This window comes from Geotrypetes seraphini, chromosome 6 (genome assembly GCF_902459505.1).
Source record: "Geotrypetes seraphini chromosome 6, aGeoSer1.1, whole genome shotgun sequence".
In the NCBI taxonomy this organism is placed as follows: Eukaryota; Metazoa; Chordata; class Amphibia; order Gymnophiona; family Dermophiidae; genus Geotrypetes; species Geotrypetes seraphini.
The window spans coordinates 51143190-51160122 of record NC_047089.1 but is presented as its reverse complement, the minus strand read 5'-3'; the positions used below and the strand labels follow the sequence as shown (position 1 = coordinate 51160122).

General features: G+C 40.7%; 1 protein-coding gene across 7 annotated transcripts in view; it reads right to left on the bottom strand.

Moving 5' to 3' along the window:
* Positions 1 to 16933, bottom strand: part of FRY (FRY microtubule binding protein) — a 501309-nt gene that overhangs the window by 140380 nt on the left and 343996 nt on the right. For all 7 annotated transcript variants that reach the window (XM_033948462.1, XM_033948457.1, XM_033948458.1 and 4 more), the window contains exons 37-39: positions 15084 to 15234; positions 10718 to 10821; positions 2231 to 2416 (exon numbers count right to left, since the gene is read on the bottom strand). In XM_033948462.1, coding sequence (XP_033804353.1) covers positions 2231 to 2416; positions 10718 to 10821; positions 15084 to 15234 — 441 coding nt within the window. The remainder of the gene's footprint in view (positions 1 to 2230; positions 2417 to 10717; positions 10822 to 15083; positions 15235 to 16933) is intronic.

Genomic DNA, 16933 nt, shown 5'->3' with positions numbered 1-16933 from the left:
TCCTCAACCAGGAAAATCTTAGCTGAGTGTCTTTTCAAAACATTACTTATGACAAGGTTAAAAAGAACCAGACCCTGGACTGATCTCTGTGGCACACCATCAGTAATGCTTTTATATCTTTGGAGTAGGAGAGTATTTAGATCCCTTAGAAAGCTGTGGAGGGCTTTAGCTCGGTGGTGGGAGCATAATCTTTTTTTTTTTTTTACAGATCAGTTATCACTTCAAGGGAATATGATAGCTTAATGGTTAGAGCAGTGGGCTGTGAATTAGGGAAGTCAAGGTTTCAAATCTCATTGCTGCCCCTTATGATCCTGGGCAAATAGCTTAACCTTTCATTGCCTCAAACTTACTGTAGAAGTAAACCCCCAGAGACAGAAAAATTCCTGAATGTAACTTGCTTTGAGCTACCAAGAAAGGTGTGAGCTAAACCCCCAAATCACTGAATCTTTACAGTTAGTGACTTTGGGGCAATTCTGAAAGAGTGTTAAAAGTTAGGTGCTAGATCTAGGCTTCTTGTGACCATGGGCAAGTCACTCAGTTCTCCATAGCCCCAGATACATTACATAGATTGTGAGCCCACCGGGACAGATAGGGAAAATGATTGAGACCTGATTGTAAAATCGCTTAGATAACCTTGACAGGCAGTATATAGAAACCTAATAAACTTGAAACTTGATTTAGTATGCTATAATGGCAAATTTGTGTCTCTAATATATTCTAGCATACTAGTATAAAATAGCAATTAGCTGCATAAATTTATGCATGACCACTTGCTCTATGATGCGTAAAAATGGGTGCACCTAAATGAAGCAGTTAGGCACCTGAGTATTCAATAAAGTATGTGCTTAAATAGTCATATGTCTATGTACTTTGATCTTGCTGTTCTAATGAGTATTTTATGCTCCATATTTCATTTAGACACTACTATCATTGGAAGCTGGGTTTCTTCTATGTGTTTTAAATGCAAATAGCAGAATTTGCATTTTACAAGTACATGGGTATGTCTCATGATAGTCTTCTTATTTTAACTGTTTATGTATATGTGTTATTATGTAATTTTGTTGATCGATTCATCATATACCATTTTACTCTAATATACTATTGACTGTATTTAAAAAAATGTTTTTGATATGCTTGTATTTTATGTTACATTTTTGTATGATTTTACATTTTTGTATGATTTTAGACTCCTGGTGCAGACCTTGTGGTCAAAACACGATCCGTGTTGAGTCATCAATTTTATTTAAAGACTTCTAATTATTTCACAATTGGTTCCTCAGTTGTTCGTTTTCTGGCCACTGATGGACTGTCCTCTCTGCTGTTTTGTATCATTTTACGCACATGCCCTACCCAGTTATAAGCTAGAACACTTAGAAGCCAAGTTATAGAATAGCGCCTTAGCGCACTTGGGGGCCTAACTGCTGTCTCACCACCGTTTTAGTGCTTAACTTCTGTTTGAGTGTCAAAATGTTAGGTGTCTAATTGATGCTTAACTTTTGGCACACTATATAGAGTTTGGGGGTTAGATCTTTTCAACATCAGCCTTTAAATTTCTTCTCGCTATGACTGGATCCTTATCTAGTTTCTATTTTACACTCCCTGAAATCCTCTACTGCAGAATTTCCTACTTCTAGCAATCTTTCCTTTAATGTTCATCATATCTGAAGAAGCTACCTAAGTCTCTCAGAAGTTCATTTACACCACTTTTGGATTACCCCCTACAATGGCTCAATAAATGCAACAAAATATATAAAAGATTCCATTTTCTCCAAGATCAATAAAATCAACAGAATTCTGCATGTTCAGTCTTATTTGGTGAAGAATGTTAAATGAGGGTTAGATACTATTGCTTGTAATTTTGCAGAACAATTCTTCCTCACATCCCTCCCCTGATTACCTCATTCTTTAAAATTACATTACATTACATTAGTGATTTCTATTCCGCCATTACCTTGCGGTTCAAGGCAGATTACAAAAGGAGTTATCTTGCCATTTCAAAGGAATAGAAGAGTATAGCAAATTGCTTCAGAGAATTGCGGTGTTAGTTTCCTTCATGCTGCACCAGGGAACACAAGACTGGCGCTTTTAGGTACAGTCTGAATTCATATTCCATGTTAATGTGTCTGCCCTCTTTATGCTTATGTACAATACCGCATAAACTCATGACACCATAAAAATAACAAATTATAGCATGAGGTAAGAGCCCATGTTTGGATTTCTTTTTCATTACCTGTATACAAATATTCAGGGGGGTATGCCGGCTGAACCGTCAATGTCTTGGTTTCATTCATTTCCCTGGTTTGTAGAAGCACCAAGGCGATGGCTTGGTAATTGCTGTTACAAGACAAAGCAATCAAAAGATGGAGTAGCAGCTTTCTACTGTGCTCAAAGACTTCAGGGCGGTAATGGTCAAGACCTGCACAGAAGAGTTAGAAAAATCACTTAGAGCAGGACACACTTTAAACAAGGGAAGAATCCAATACAAGCCAACAGGCCAAGGAAGCCTAAAGCACCATTGAGAAGCAGACACTGGACGTCAGGTCAAATCTTTCCTCATTAATTTCTAATTCACATAAGCAGCAAAAATGTATGGCTTCCCCTCTTCCAGCAATAAAATGTTCCTGTTCCTTATGAGACAAAAGAGAACCTAGCAGTTTAAAATGAGTTTAAGTTGATCATCTTGTTAATTGTACTTTCTAGATGTCTTTCTGGTTGTTTTGTCTCCAGTGCATGTAAATCTTAGGGGGGCATGCTAGAGGCATGTTTTGGGCGGGCTTAAAACTTGGACCTTTTACAGCAATAATCAAACATTTTACAAAACATCCAGGACACAATTTGGACGATTTGGGCTACACCTATTTTTAAAACATATAAAAGCCAAGAAGGTACACAAACTGTCCAGAAGACCACCAAAGGGATGCAATTTTGGCCCCTACTCCCCCAGTGGTCACTGACCACCTTCCCACCTCCCAAAGATCTATATAGAGCAGTACATATCTGTCTCTATGACCGCTGCAGATACTGTGGCCAGTCCTAGCAGAGCTTCAAGCAGGCCTCTAGAGTAGCGTGGTGGGCAGTGCAGTGGACTGCAGAGAAGGGGACCCAAGCCCATAAGTCTCCTTAACTAGTACCATATTTCCCCAACGATAGGCTACGGCTTATACATTGATTTTGCAAACCTGCATAGTGGGTGTGGCTTGCTTAAATGGGGCAGCCTATCTATGAACATCGACACTAAATCCTCCCCCTGTACCTTTTAAAATCATCCCCCTGTACCTTTTAAAAATCCTGGCTAGCTCCTGCCTCTCCCTCGCTGAATGGCTGCAGGCTGTCTCCTCCAATCTCGCAGCCAGCGGCGCAGGGCAGGAGTGAGCTTTTCGTGCTCCAGCCTGGCCCCGCGCTGCTTCCTGAATGAGTGTCGGGAGTGTCGGCCATTCAGCGCGGCTCACCATGCTAAAAACTTCTAGCGCAGTTTTGTAGAAGAGGGGGTAAGTATTTAGCATTGCAGAATGGCTCATGGCTTTGGTCTGATTTTGCAATTGCTCAAGTTCTCTTTAATAAATAAAGAATTTACATAAGAGTGAGTCAGAATTTATTACTGGAAGTTCCCACTGTTTGAGATCTGAAAAGAGAGAGATTTAGATGCTGGATTTCTGTTATGACACCAACCTGGTGGAATAGTTTGTCTTATGAAAAATACAATGAAAGGATACTGCTACTAATACTTATTTCTATAGCGCTGCTAGACATACACAGAGCTGTACATTAAAACATGCAAGAGACAGTCCCTGCCCAGTAGAACTTATAATCTAATCAACAGACAAATAGGACAAGTAGGGAATTAGGGAGTTTCTCTCAGGCACGCATGCTTTACCAGCAAGTGGGGTCAGGAGTTAAAAGCAACCTTGACAAAGTGGGCTTTTAACCTAAAATTGAATACTGCCAGGGACGGAGCATGACGTAATGACTCGGGCAGTGTATTCTAAGTGTACGGTGCAGCAAGAGAGAAGGAACATAGTCTGGAGCTGGCAGTAGCTGAAAAGGGTACACATAAGAGGGGCTTGTCCAATGAATGGAGTTCGTGTGGAGATGGGTAAGGAGGGATAAGAGAGAAGAGATACTATATATATTACACTTATTCAGACACCAGTCACTATTTATAAGTATATGAAAATCCACTAAATTTATTGCACATCTTTTGCATGATCTACTGCACATCAATCATTTCATCAATTTAGGGTACATTCCATTTATTATATTGTCATTTACAGGACCTCTGAGGAAGACAGCTTTGTCAAAACACGGACCGTATTGGGTCCATAGACCACAACGTTTTGGGTCCTAGGTATTTCTTTTTGTGCATTATTGGGGATATATTCCATACAAACATAGTTTTTCTTCATCCAGAGAGTGGTAGAAAACTGGAACGCTCTTCCATAGGATGTTATAGGGAAAAACACCCTCCAGGGATTCAAGACAAAGTTAGACAAGTTCCTGCTGAACCAGAACGTAAGCAGGTAAGGCAAGACTCAGGGTTTTGGTCTTTTACCTAAGGGCTGCCGCTTGAACAGACTGCTGAGCACGATGGACCACTGGTCTGACCCAGCAGTGGCAATTCTTATGTTCTTATGTTATAAAGCCTGCATCTTGAACATCAACTTCTCAACAGTGTTTTTGTTTTTATCAGAGCTGCAGAGTAAATACACTTGTAAGTCAGTAAGAGGAGTTTGAACTGTATGTGGAAATGGATAGAGAGCCATTGAAGTGACTTGAGAAGGGTGAGGTAAAAATAGCGACTCTTGCAGAACCTACTGTATTTTTCAGACCATAAGACGCACCCACCTGTAGAGGAGGAAAATCAAGAAAAAAAAAATTTGGTTCATAATTTTTTTCTTCTTGGTTTTTCCTCCTCTACACATAGGTGCGTCTCGTAGTCTGGTGCTGGGAAGCCCGCAGCCCAAAACAGCCCGAAGCAGCTTGCAGTCGCCTGAAGAAGCAGCCTGAAGCCCCCACAATACCTTTTTAAAGTAGCGGTGGTTCAGCACAGTCTCCTGCTGGATGGCTGCCTTTCTTTGCAGAGCAATGCACAACACAGGTTGTGCTCCTGCGTTGTGCGTGCTCAGCAAAGAGGCAGCCGTCCAGCAGGAGACCGTGCTGGACCATCACTACTTTAAGAACATAACATAAGAAACATAAGAATTGCTACTGCTGGGTCAGACCATTTTTCCCAGCAGTCCACTCATGTGGCGGCCCCCAGGTCAAAGACTAGTGATCTAAATGAGTCCAGCCTCACCTATGTACGTTCCAGTTTAGCAGGAACTTGTCCAACTTTATCTTGAATCCTTGGAGGGTGTTTTCCCCTATAATAGAAGAGAGTTCCAGTTTTCTACCACTCTGGGTGAAGAACTTCCTTACATTTTTACGGAATCTATCCCCTTTCAACTTTAGAGAGTGCCCTCTCGTTCTCCCTACCTTGGAGAGGGTGAATAATCTGTGTTTATCTACTAAGTCTATTCCCTTCAGTATTTTGAATGTTTCGATCATGTCCCCTCTCAGTCTCCTCTTTTCAAGGGAGAAGAGGCCCAGTTTCTCCAATCTCTCACTGTACGGCAACTCCTCCAGCCCCTTAACTATTTAGTCGCTCTTCTCTGGACCCTTTCGAGTAATACCGTGTTCTTCTTCATGTACGGCGACCAGTGCTAGATGCAGTACTCCAGGTGAGGGCGCACCATGGCCTGGTACAGTGGCATGATAACCTTCTCCGATCTGTTCGTGATCCCTTCTTTAGCATTCCTAGCATTCTGTTAACCTTTTTCGCCACCGCCACACATTGCGCAGACAGCTTCATTGATTTGTCGATCATAACTCCCAAGTCTCTTTCCTGGGAGGTCTCTCCAAGTACTGCCCCGGACATCCTGTATTCGTGTATGAGATTTTTGTTACCGACATGCATCACTTTACACTTATCCACGTTGAACCTCATTTGCCATGTCGATGCCCATTTCTCAAGCTTGATCATGTCACGTTGCAGATCTTCACAATCCCCCTGTGTCTTCACTACTCTGAATAACTTCGTATCGTCTGCAAATTTAATCACCTCACTCGTCATACCAATGTCCAGATCGTTTATAAAGATGTTGAAGAGCACGGGTCCAAGCACCGAGTCCTGCAGCACTCTACTGGTGACACTCTTCCAGTCTGAGTGTTGTCCATATTTTGGACGCATTTTTCAAGAATGGACTTTGGACACTGCTGACTTTGGGCGACCAGCAACTTAGGCTCAAAACAGACTTAGATGTATTTTTTGATTATGCACCTCTAAGTGACTATCTGGAAATTACAGGTACTGTTGGGGGGGGGGGGGCGCGGTGTATTCGGTCCATAAAATGGGGGTGGAAAAAGTGCGTCTTATGGTCTGAAAAATACAGTAAATTGTGCAGCAGAATTTTGAATGGATTGAAAGGGAGAAAGATAGTTATGCGGGAGACGTATGAGAAGCAAGCTGCAGTAGACTAAGCGAGAGGTGATAAAGGTGTGGATAAGGGTTTTGGTAGTGTGCTCTGAGAGGGAGGGTTGGATTTTGGTGATATTACAGAGAAAGAAATGAGAGGTTTAGGTAGTCTTTTGGATTTGTGTGGAGAAAGTGAAACAAAGTCAAAGATGACTCCGAGGTTGGAAGCTGATGAGATAGGGAGTATGAGACTGTTATCCACTGAGATAGACAAGTGGGGGAGAGGAGAGGTGGATCTAGGAAGGATAAGTAGGATAAGATGATTTGAAACAGTTTAGAAAATGATTGGAAATATATATTTGTAGCTTTGTGTACATGACATAGGAGATTTTATAGTACAGTGGTGCCTCGCATAACGAACGCCTCGCACAACGAACGCTGCACACAACGAACTTCATGTCTTGATTCACACAACGAACTTCGTTTCACACAACGAACTTCGTTTCACACAACGAACTTCGTTTCACACAACGAAGTCGCCCGAGCTGCCGATGTATTGCATCCTTCCGCGCAGGCACTGCAGGCAGTCGTTAGTCACTGCGCTTAACTGCCCTCTCTCACTGTATACAGTCGTCCTTTTAAGATAAACTCAATATTTTTTATATATCATGGCTTCTAAAAAAAGCAGGAAGGTGATTTCTGTTGAAATGAAACGGGAAATAATTAGAAGGAGTGAATGTGGGGTAAAACAGTGTGACCTCGTCAAAGAGTTTGGCCTCAGCAAGACCACCATTTTCACCATTTTGACAAATTTATCTTTTTTTATGTCATCTTAGCATATTTTATGCTGCAGAACGAATTATTTTTTTTAACATGTATTGTTATGGGAAAACGCGTTTCACATAACGAACTTTTCGCATAACAAACTTGCTCCTGGAACGAATTAAGTTCGTTGTGTGAGGCACCACTGTAATTGTTAAGTTTTATATCTGAATATATAGTTTATGAAGACTATATAAATACAAGCAACAAAGACTATTTCCTATACATGTATTAATGTGTCTTATTGCCTTGATACTGTGGTTGTCAAGACCGATGGTAAATTAATCACTACAGTTTATAGAAAATCCACTGATCGAAACACTTATTTGCATTACTCAAGTTGCCATCTCTCTCGCTTAAAACAATCCTTGCCAATTAGTCAATTTTTGAGGATACGCCGTATATGCTCCACTATGGCGGATTTCAGGCATCAAGCAAAAGTTTTGACTCAGCGATTTAAGGCTCGGGGTTATCCCGAGTGGACGATTAAATGTGCTTACTTGCGAGCCCGTTATGCTAATCCTGACCTTTTATTGACTCCAGTCCAAAGATCTTCATCGGATCATCAAGTTTGCGTCGTTTCTTTCTCGGATCGAGCCCATCAGGTAATCAATGTCATTAGAAAACATTGGCATATACTGGATCACCATTCGGTTTTCAAAGACCCTCCCCGCATTGCCTTTTCCCGCTCCAGGAATTAAAATTTTTTTTTAACATCTTCAATACCTCGGGTCAACACTATAGGCGGGCATAAGGCATGTGGGCACTGTAACATGTGTAGCAACACTTTATCCATTTCATGTTGGCAGCACCCCCAAACTCATTGGAATTATCAGTTAAGGCAATCTACATCTTGTGATTCCCAGTGGGTCATTTATGTTATTATTTGTCCCTGTAGTTTGATTTATGTGGGCCGCACTAGCAGGAAAATCAGAACGAGACTATCTGAACATAAAAGCAGTATTCACACTGCATCCAGTTCTGCCCCTCTCGTACCCCATTGTTTGGAGAAAGACCATAATTTTTCTGATCTATCATAGTTTGTGCTCGAACAATTGCTGAGCCATTTTAGGGGTGATAAGATGGCCCATATCAATCTTAGGGAGCAGTTCTGGATCTTTCAATTACAGTGTGTTTCTCCATATGGACTAAATGACAGTATCGAATGGAACACTATCGTTTAGTTATTGTTCTGTTCTTCCTGCTTTTTTGTGATTGGCTTCCTCCTGATGACGGTTTTTAAACACTTCTGTTAGTTCCTCCCTCCTGCCAGCTGACTTGGATTTACGCCATTGATTTTTGAATTATGGGTTCCTGAGGAAGGGACGTGTTCCCGAAACCAGGCTTGGTTGGACCTGGATTCTGCGGCGTTCCATCTGCCTTGCCCTTTGTACCCCTGGACGACAGATGAAGACTCATTGAAGCTAAGTCTGCTTTTTTCATTCTAGGTTTGGGAGTTGGCTGGGGGTTCCCAGAGTGGTGGCTGTGACTGAATTCACCTGTGTTCACTGTTCTTTATGGTGGTTGTGTTACTTTGGATTTAAAGCACACTAAGGTACCCGATGATAGTGTGTAGGTGGGGGCTTGGTTGCTTCTACCTTGTTGTGTGAAGCGTTGGAGGATTTCTCCAGTCGCTGACCCTTCAACTGAGGATACCTAATTCTATTAAATTCATTAAATTTATTGATGTTATTTAATCACAGTCGTTTTCGGCATTGCTGAACCACTCTCGGAACCTTTGGACCATTTTTGCCTTATTGTTGGTCTCTTTGGCAATACATTTTTGGAGTTTCTTGGGTTGTTAGTACTGGCAATGTATAAATCTTTTAATAAAGATAAAGAATCAATAGGCCTGCTATGATTGTTCTGCTTTCTATTTCAAGCAAGCAAAAGCTCACTGATAAGAATATACTGCAGAATTGATATTTGAACCGAAAACTTCACAATGGATTTATACTGCTACTAGTACTTGTTAAATGGCAAGGAGCCTCTCAGCGTGCTATTGGAAAAGCTAACTATAAATCTTTCAGTAGCTCTGGAGGCAGTAATATGACAATTAATATTGATATCATCCACTGATAAAGCCACCTGATGGAAATAAGTTGATTCTATTTATGAGATAAAACATGCTGATCTGAGATGGAGTCGTCAACCCTAAACATTTGAGTACTTATCAGCAATAATCAGTTCCTGAAGTTAACTGCTTCAGCTGGACATCACTAAATTGCAAGTGTTTTGCCACGGGGCAGGTATGTTTATGAAGTAGAACATGAATCTGTTAATTATCTCAAATTATTTGCTGGTGTTTGTAGTAGTGTTTCTCCATTTCAGGTCCAATTTTTGACACACCCTCTTGGTTAAAGTAAAAATATGAGATTGTATCAGGCCTTGAAATAGCCTGGATAAGTCTGGGTGGGGGAGGGGGAGTGTAGTTATCATGCTGCATTAAAGCAATAATGTTATTTGCCCTTTAGCACATCTTAAAGAGTGCTAATGCAAGTTACATTGCCATAATGCAAAGAATAGTAAGCAACTGTGGGTTACAAAGTAATAAGATGAAAGGCATGCAAAACACCTATGTTATGTTTAAATTCCATAATGTGGCAACATGACCTCTAGTGCAACTAGGGGGCGCAAGTGCTATTCTGAATCCAGCACAAAGGGCAGGAGTGACTTGAGATCACTCCTGCCTAGACTACCCACCAGATATTTACAGGTGGGTAAAACTGGGGGGGGGGGGGGGTTTACAGTTGGGTACAATTGGTAGGTGGGCTTCAGCTGCTTGAGAGGGGTTTTTGAAGGGGAGGGTGTTCTACTAGAGGTCATAATGGAAGCTCTGTGCCTATTTAGCTGTCTTCTTTAAGATATGCTTGGGAACACTGGGCTATTGCTTTGCAGGCCAATGCTCCTGAGGTTGTATATAACATGAGAGTCAATAACTTGCAGTACTTAGTTATCGCTTGTTGGCAACTTCTGTGGTAAATCAAGATACAGGAAAACCACAACTTTTACCAGACCTTGATTAACTAACCCCCTTAGTTAGCAATGCTGTGTGTGGAACTAAGAGCTCCTGAGGGTGCTTACATTTTCATTAGGATATGCTGCAGTCACAAAGACATTCATCAGCTCTGAGACGGCCAACTTTGATTTTAATCACCATCAGTAGCAATCACAGTCAATGAATTATGTTTTACAGTGATATTTTGCACTTCATTGTATTTATTAGTTCATAATTTTTTTCTATCCTACCAAGACATTTTTTTTCTTTTTGCATTCCTGCTATCAGGAGCTTCGACTAATTATCAGTCAATTTTATTCTCTTTGAAAATGAATCTAATGTAATCTAGATCAACTTTCCTGACTAGTAAAATTTAAATAAAATAGAGCGCTCTATGAGAACCTCCTCCCCCCCAGATTTTTACTGTTGCTCTGCATGGCTCTTACCCAAAAGAAGTGCATGAAGCAGTAAAGGAAGGTGAAGGGCCCAGTCTTCTCTCACACTGTGATCCACCACCATCTCAGTCATGAATATGACAGCAATATTGCATCTAGAGAAAAAATGACAAGAAAACTGTGGCAATAGTAAGAAAGTAAAAGTGCATCTGGCATTTTCACAAGTCAATCAAAAAGTTTCTAATCAAAAAGCTGTTCCTAGAGACCAGCTTCTTAATGATAAAGGGAGGCTGTAGCATTTCATTCAATATTATTCATGAATAGAAAAGAAATGTGCAGTCCCTGATTTTTGTCTCATCTGAATTTTCATTGCCGTAATTTTTTTTTAATTGTTTCTTTATGCGCATAAATTTGTGTTTTGCTGAATTTGTCTTCAAAGAGCTCCATGATTTATTTCTTCTGTGGATATTTCTCTGATAGGCTGAAATGGTTTAACAGACTACTGATGAGGCAGATTTTTCTTTCCTCAGAGAAATATTGAGGTTTTTCATTTTTAAACTATGAATTTATATTTAAATGCCTTCTTTTTTTGGGTGAATGTGAGAGAGAGGGGAGAGCTGTGACTTGTCAGGAGTAGCTAAGAGAAAAACTGCACACGCTCAGTAAGCCAAAAGCTTAATACTTCTAGGGGATAGCACTGACATACAAGATCAGTCTGAGGACTTCACCAATAAGAGTGACTGCATCTCCCCTGCTCGTCTACGGAGAAAATGCGATTCTGTCCCAGATCATGCCTACAAACACAAGATAAAGGTACAAACCGTTTTGTCACCACCATACTTTTATGCGAATAATCCCCAGGGTAATTTTAAGTGCCTTTTACGTAGAAGAAAACTTTTTTAAAAATCCATTAATTATTGGACATCAATCCCTCTGTGAAATGTGTTGGCAACCACAATGAACTACAGGTACTCATCGACTTATGACCGTAATTGGTTCTGACTGACAGGTCGTAAGTTGATCGGGACATAAGTTGGCCTATGTTAGACTAAGGTAAGAATACTGTATTAGACTGGGTAATGATATTGTAATCATTTAAAGTAATATTTTATCAACATTTTCTTACTTTCTAAGTCAAGCACAGCACAGTCCCTTTGTGGTGAACATTCCTTGTGGTGCCTTCTCCTCTTTATATTATTACTGCTGCGTAGCGAGACTTGGGAGTGCGGGAGACTGGGGCTGCTAACAGCTGGCAGGAGAAACTGTAGTAAACGCGTCGTAAAGTCGAACAGTCGTAACTTGAATAGGTCATAAGTCGACGAGTACCTGTACTACCCTGTTTCCCCGATGATAAGGCAGGGCCATCAAATAAGACAGCCCCCCCTTTTTAGAAAAAAATGTAAAATAAGGCACCCCCCCGCAAATAAGCCACCCACCGATACCTGCGCTTACCCGAATCGGGTGGTACGGTGGGTGACTCCGTGTGGTCCCTCTGTCTACCGTATTTGCCTCCATGGCTGCGTGCCGCGCCTCGTCATGAAGTGAAGAGGAGGAAGTGACAGGACTGCAGCGCGCGCACGTGACTCCGCGCAAGGAAACACAGGCAGCTTCCCTCATCCCTCCCTAACGGAGACTGCAGGAGTTTGTTCACGGCCAGAACATCCAAAAGTGAGACACGCAGACAGGTTTCTTTTGCTGTGAGCAATACCACTTACTGTATATAAAGCCTGTTTAAAATGCATACGGTATATAAACAATGGTTTCACATTGTCAAGTCCCCTCTGATGCTGCACTACAGAATAATCTCTTTACTGTGTTTCCCTGATGGAGAACATTGGGGACATTAAATGGTACAATATATGGTATGATGGATAAAGCTGGCCATACACGGTACGATTTTTCGGCCGACCGATTCTTCAGCCGACCGTTTTCTTCCTCCAACGAACACATTGCGAACGTACCTATCGCGAACGTAATAAAATTCTGTTTTTTTTCAACAATAACTGTGTACTGTAGTCTTCTTCATGGGTAAATAAGGCATCCCCCCGAAAATAAGCCCTAGAGCATATTTTGGCCTTCCAAAAAAAATAAGACAGTGTCTTACCATCGGGGAAACAGGGTAACATCAAGAGTTTTCTTCACAGTGTGAAGATGCAGATCTGTTCAAGTCACAGCTCTGACAAAGGTTTTTGATAAATATGTTGGGAAATAAATTTAGAAAGTTGACTTATATATAAGAAAATCCATTTACATGCAAGTTAATTTTTTTTTTTTTTTTTTTTTAGAAAAGGCACAACTTTTACTTCTATGCAACTGGCATACACAGTGGAAAAAGAGGCATGCTCTGGCTGTGCCTTGGGTGCACTTTAAATTGTACATTTATTTCTGTTTTGCAATGAAAATACAAATGTACTTCAAAATATTTCCCTGTTGACATTTACACTTGCGCCAAGGCACATATAACTATCAAATAATTGCTTATTTGGATCTGGGGATCTGAAAGAGTGATTGAGGAAGAAACTGTGCTTATCTTCCAGGAATTCAAAATCACCTCAAATGGCCAAAAAAAATAAAGTTTTGGAGCTGTGTTCTTTAGCTCCCCTTCCACATGCAGTTTTGCAGGGTGAGCCACTTAAAGCAATTGCTTGTAATTTTATTATAAATGCACAATTACCTTCTTTTAATGCATGTAATTTAGAGATATCCCTACTTGAGTACACAGTATGATGCGTACTTTCAGCCAGCAGTTTTTATTGAATCCTGAAAACCATATTTTTGATTAATGTTTGGATATACACAAGGGCTGAAAAGTTCTCAGCCCAACCAAGAAGGGAATGATGTGCAGACATGAAGCTTACAAGTAATTCCACATATTCACCCCTAAATTCAACACATTTGGTACATCGTGTCTGAAGATTCTATAACCCTTAAAAAATACTCTTATGTCTGGTCACTGAAATACTGCTCCGATGCTGTAATCACCTTCAAAAGCTCTCTAAAATTGTCACCCTTTTAAACTCTTCTAAAGGTTTGTTAAACAGAAAATAGATGGAGCAAGATCTGGTGAGTAGGGTGGATGGTCTATGCACTGAAACCCTAACTGCATCAAAACACCCATTATTTTGCTTGTGGGCTGGTGCACTGTTTTTCAAGAAGATAACTCCTTTCCGCAGCTTCTCTCTCCTTTTCTCTTTCAATACCTACTTTAATCGGCATAGCAATTTACAATAGTATTCTGCATTAACTGTCTGGCCTCTTGGAAGATAGTCATTACAACACCTTCCTGATCCCAAAACAGCATTGCCATGCCCTTTCCTGCTAACTATTGGGTCTTTAATTTCCTTGGCCATGGATAACCTGAGTGTTGCCATTGCATGAACTGTTGTTTTGTCTCCAGATTATAGTGGTGTAACCATATTTCATCAAAAGCAACTAGTCGTTCCAAAAGGTTGGCACTAGCTCACTGAAAATGCTTCAAAATCAACTTGGAAGTGTCCACTTGACGTCATTTCTCATCAGGATTCAAACATTTGAATGTTGGAAAGAGAAAGATTTTGCTTGCCTCATGGGACCAAGACCCTGAAGCTACTGCCTGTATCTCTATACTTAATACATCAATGCATTTTTCTACTGAAGTGCATTACATGGGTGCGATATTAGATCTCCCAATTATCTTTTAAGTCTGATCCATAGCAGGTTATTTGGAAAACATATTTTAAATTGAGAATGTTGAGCAAACTTTAGCCATACCTGTCTAAGTATGATTTCAAATAAGTGGTTCAGTCTTTGGTATTGGCAAGACTTGATTACTGTAACATTATGTTCTTAGGGCTTTCAGCTTCTAGTTTGTGTGCCTTACAAGTAGCACAGAATTCAATAATCCGGTTATTGTGTGGATTAACAAATATGAGCATGTTTTTCCATATTTGATTGCAATGTATTAGTTATCCATGGAATATTGTGTGAAGTATAAATTGTTGTTGATGGTTTATCAGAGTCTTAAGCAACAGTCACTGAAAATACTTGCAGGATTGTTTAAAGCAGAGGTGTCCAACTTTTTGGCTTCCCTGGGCTGCATTGGCCAAAAAAAATGTTTCTGGGGCCGCACAAACGCTGCAGCAAGACAAGAGGAGGGAGCCAGCAAGATGGTAAACACCCAGGGAAGTTATAGGAATTGGATTAAGTGACTTTCCCAGGGTCACAAGGAAGAGCATGGTGCTCAGGGTGCTGAGGCTGTAGCTCTAACCACTGCGCCACACACTCTTTTACAAAACTAATGCAAAGTCATGAGTGAAAGGTTCCTATGAATTCTGTCCTAATGTGGACAGTCTGAAAAGTGCCCCTCACATACAAGGAGCAAAATCAGTAGATCAATTATGGTTTTAATCAGAAATCAGGATCTTAACTCTTTGCTTACCTATGAAGTGGTCCCCTTGGGGTAATAGTTTCTGGGAGGTAATCGACGAGTGGTGCCCAGCACCCTCCATTGCTAGGCATTGGTAAAGGCTGCGGTTGATTTGTTTCGACAGTATTCAGTAGCCAACTCGTATATGGAGAAACTGGGTCATCTGGAAAATTTTAAATGATTTTTTTTTTTTTACTGGAATTTAACCACCACCTTTGGGAAGAGATCCACTGAAAATAGTATACACTAGGTATAGCTTGACATAAAACATACAATTTTGGGAGGGGGGAGAGGGAGGAAGCAAGTGAAGGGTGTTGGGTGGGAGTAGAAAAAATGGGATTAAACAGAAGAATGGGGCATATTTTGATAATATGAGAGCAATGCCTTACTTTTCTCTGAGCTGTAAAACATATGTGGAAATTTCAACAGTTATAAATTGTAAATAAAATTTACAATTTTAACAATCTAATAACAGTAAAACAACCAAATACAGGATATAAGTATCTCTGAATGCAACTCACCTTGAAGTACTACTGAAAAAGGTATGAACAAAATCCAAATAAAATAATACTTTTTTTTTTTGGTTCAAAATAACGATGAAAGCCACAGGCCTGATATCAATGGCACCAAGCTGATAGGAGTGGCTCTTCTTTATGGCTACTATGTATTTCAATACCTAGTGACAGAAACATGTAGCTTGCTATTGATTGCCATATGTACAGCCTCCTACACCGCACCATCTGCACCTTGGAACCTTGTTGTTTTAACGTACAATGCATTCTTTGGCAGGAACATCGAATGATTAGATATATTATCACATGGTGTAATTTCATTCTTCTTTCCAAACTACACTTCTCCCTCGTTATTCGCGGGGGATAGGGGCAGAGCCGGACCACGAATGGCGAAAAACCGCGAATATCTGGCTTTGATCCACCCCCGCCTCCCTTCCACCTTCCCCTGGCATCCCGGCCTTACCTGGTGGTCTAGCTGGTTTTTGGGGCAGAAGCGATCTTCCTACGCTCCTGCCCCGTGCAGATAGCCATTAAGAAATGGCTGTGGGGAGTTCCCGTAGTCTCTCGAGAGACTACAGGAACTTCCCACAGCCATTTCCTAATGGCTATCTGCACGGGGCAGGAGCGTAGGAAGATCGCTCATGCCCCGAAAGCCAGCTAGACCACCAGGTAAGGCTGGGATGCTGGGGGGAAGACAAAAATGGTTTTTTTTTCCCTCCTCCCCCCTCCAAAAAAAAAATCACGATTATGTGAAATCGCAAGTAGGGAAACAGCGAATGGGGAGGGGGAAGTGTAATGGAATGTTTGGGTACCACTCCATGGAAAACACAGGTTCCCATGCAAGAGTCCCACACAGATGCAACATACACACAGGAAACACATAAACCTATGCATGTACACAGATACGAACATGCATTCACAGATACACACTACTGATAAAGTAATTCAAATGCCTTAACTTTCATTGTCAAAGCTGTATTTCATTTTGTTACCTTATTATTTTTCCCACTCTACCAGCAGATATTCTCAGAGTCAGTTTACAGATCTCTGTTGTATAATAAAACATAGTGCTAATGCCATAACCCATTTACTTTTCTTGTAATCATTCTTGTTATTTCTATCAGCTCCTGTACATGTGCTAAAGCATCAACCTTTGCCCTTGATGCAACGCAGGCCAAATAAATGAAGCATTTTTCACTCTTTATCACAGTTCTTATTGAACTCAATTTTATTAAATCATCAAAATCCACAGTGTGCAATAATTAATCATGCTTAAGAATTTCCTGGATGGCTGCATGAACAAAATAACCTCTAGGTCAACACAGAAATTCTTAATAATGCAGTATTAAC